This window comes from Triticum dicoccoides, chromosome 1B (assembly GCF_002162155.2).
Source record: "Triticum dicoccoides isolate Atlit2015 ecotype Zavitan chromosome 1B, WEW_v2.0, whole genome shotgun sequence".
NCBI classification, from domain to species: Eukaryota; Viridiplantae; Streptophyta; class Magnoliopsida; order Poales; family Poaceae; genus Triticum; species Triticum dicoccoides.
In genome coordinates, this window is record NC_041381.1 from 114,055,891 (window position 1) to 114,057,115 (window position 1,225).

The 1,225-nt window shown below is 37.8% G+C and overlaps 1 protein-coding gene across 1 annotated transcript; it reads left to right on the top strand.

Moving 5' to 3' along the window:
* The first annotated feature begins 6 nt into the window (after positions 1-6).
* On the top strand, positions 7-810 carry LOC119302334. Its single transcript, XM_037579383.1, has 3 exons — positions 7-237; positions 307-493; positions 572-810. The coding sequence occupies exons 1-3, from the start codon at positions 53-55 to the stop codon at positions 707-709; spliced, it is 510 nt and encodes a 169-aa protein (XP_037435280.1). The 5' UTR covers positions 7-52; the 3' UTR covers positions 710-810.
* Positions 811-1,225: the final 415 nt, after the last annotated feature.

A 1,225-nucleotide genomic window follows, 5' to 3' on the forward strand; every position in this document is an offset into this window, starting at 1 on the left:
ATTAGCAATAATTTTGCTCGATTCAGAGATTAATAAGTTAAAAGGATGTCCCATGTACCATCAACCTCTCAACGAAGAAACTTTAGCTAATTCCGATCTTGAGATCCTGGATAATCCATCTGACGTGGTCGAAGAGAAACGTCCCGCCCCAAACACTATCATTCCCACGGACCAACGTGAAATACTTGCTGGCCTCTCCAACTACATCGTGTCGATCAATGATGTTGGATGTTTGGAGTAAGTATCATCTATCAATATTTAATGTGTGGATGTATATTATTGTTCTTCTTACCATCCAAATTACAGGAAGGTGTGGGTCCGGAGCTCCACACCCGATCCAATGAGCTTATGTCTTAAGAAACTTCAGTGCATACTTAACATGGAGCAGCCCATGTACAAAAATTGCTTCAACACCGCCGTGCTTATGCTGGCATGTGACGAGGGAGTCTTGTTCACAGACCCTCCTATACACTACATGGATCTACGATTTTGTGTAAGTTACCGTAACTCTTCATTCTAGGGGCCATTAGTATCAACATGTTGAAACAATATTTTTTTTTCTTTTACTTAGTCCATGCTGCTAGAGTCAACACGAGGTCAGAAGTTTTCTGAGAAGGAAACTATCCAGACGTTGGCAACATTATTTGATAGCTGGCCTGGGATGGAGACCGACATCTCATCTTGCAATAAGGTAAATAAAATATTTTGACCATTGTTATCATGGTTTGTTTTTGTTTCTAATAGCTCCACTTGTAGATTTATCTTCCCTATGCATCAATCGGCCGATACATCCTGTACATCATCGACAGAGAGGCACGTTGTCTATATATTATGGAACCTATTCAATCATCACAATCGTCAAAGGATAAAAACTTGAGGCATTCACTGAAATTAAAAAGTTTTTCAAGGGATTTCAAAGAAGCACTTGAAATAAAGCGGCCTGGGTGGAATTCTGATATATCTAAATGGCATCGTTTATTCCCGGCCGATGTTCCAACGAGTATAATTTGGATGTAACTTTTCGAGTAGATGATTTTTCATATAAAAAACTTTTTCATCCGAGTTAGTATGCAAAAGTTATGCCCATATTTACAAATTCCAGAGAGATTTTGCAAATAAAGTCGAAATTCACATTTGCAAATTTCCCAACAACTAGACCACATATCACATGGGAAACTTATTTTCTTTTATTTTTTTGACATTTCCATCATTTTCTTTTATTTTT

Excerpts from the sequence above, each read along its gene's own strand:
- LOC119302334 (XM_037579383.1), top strand. The coding sequence starts at position 53 with ATGTACCATCAACCTCTCAACGAAGAAACTTTAGCTAATTCCGATCTT. Across the intron at positions 238-306 it reads AATGATGTTGGATGTTTGGA|GAAGGTGTGGGTCCGGAGCT; the intron begins GTAAGTATCATC and ends TCCAAATTACAG. Across the intron at positions 494-571 it reads ACATGGATCTACGATTTTGT|TCCATGCTGCTAGAGTCAAC; the intron begins GTAAGTTACCGT and ends TCTTTTACTTAG.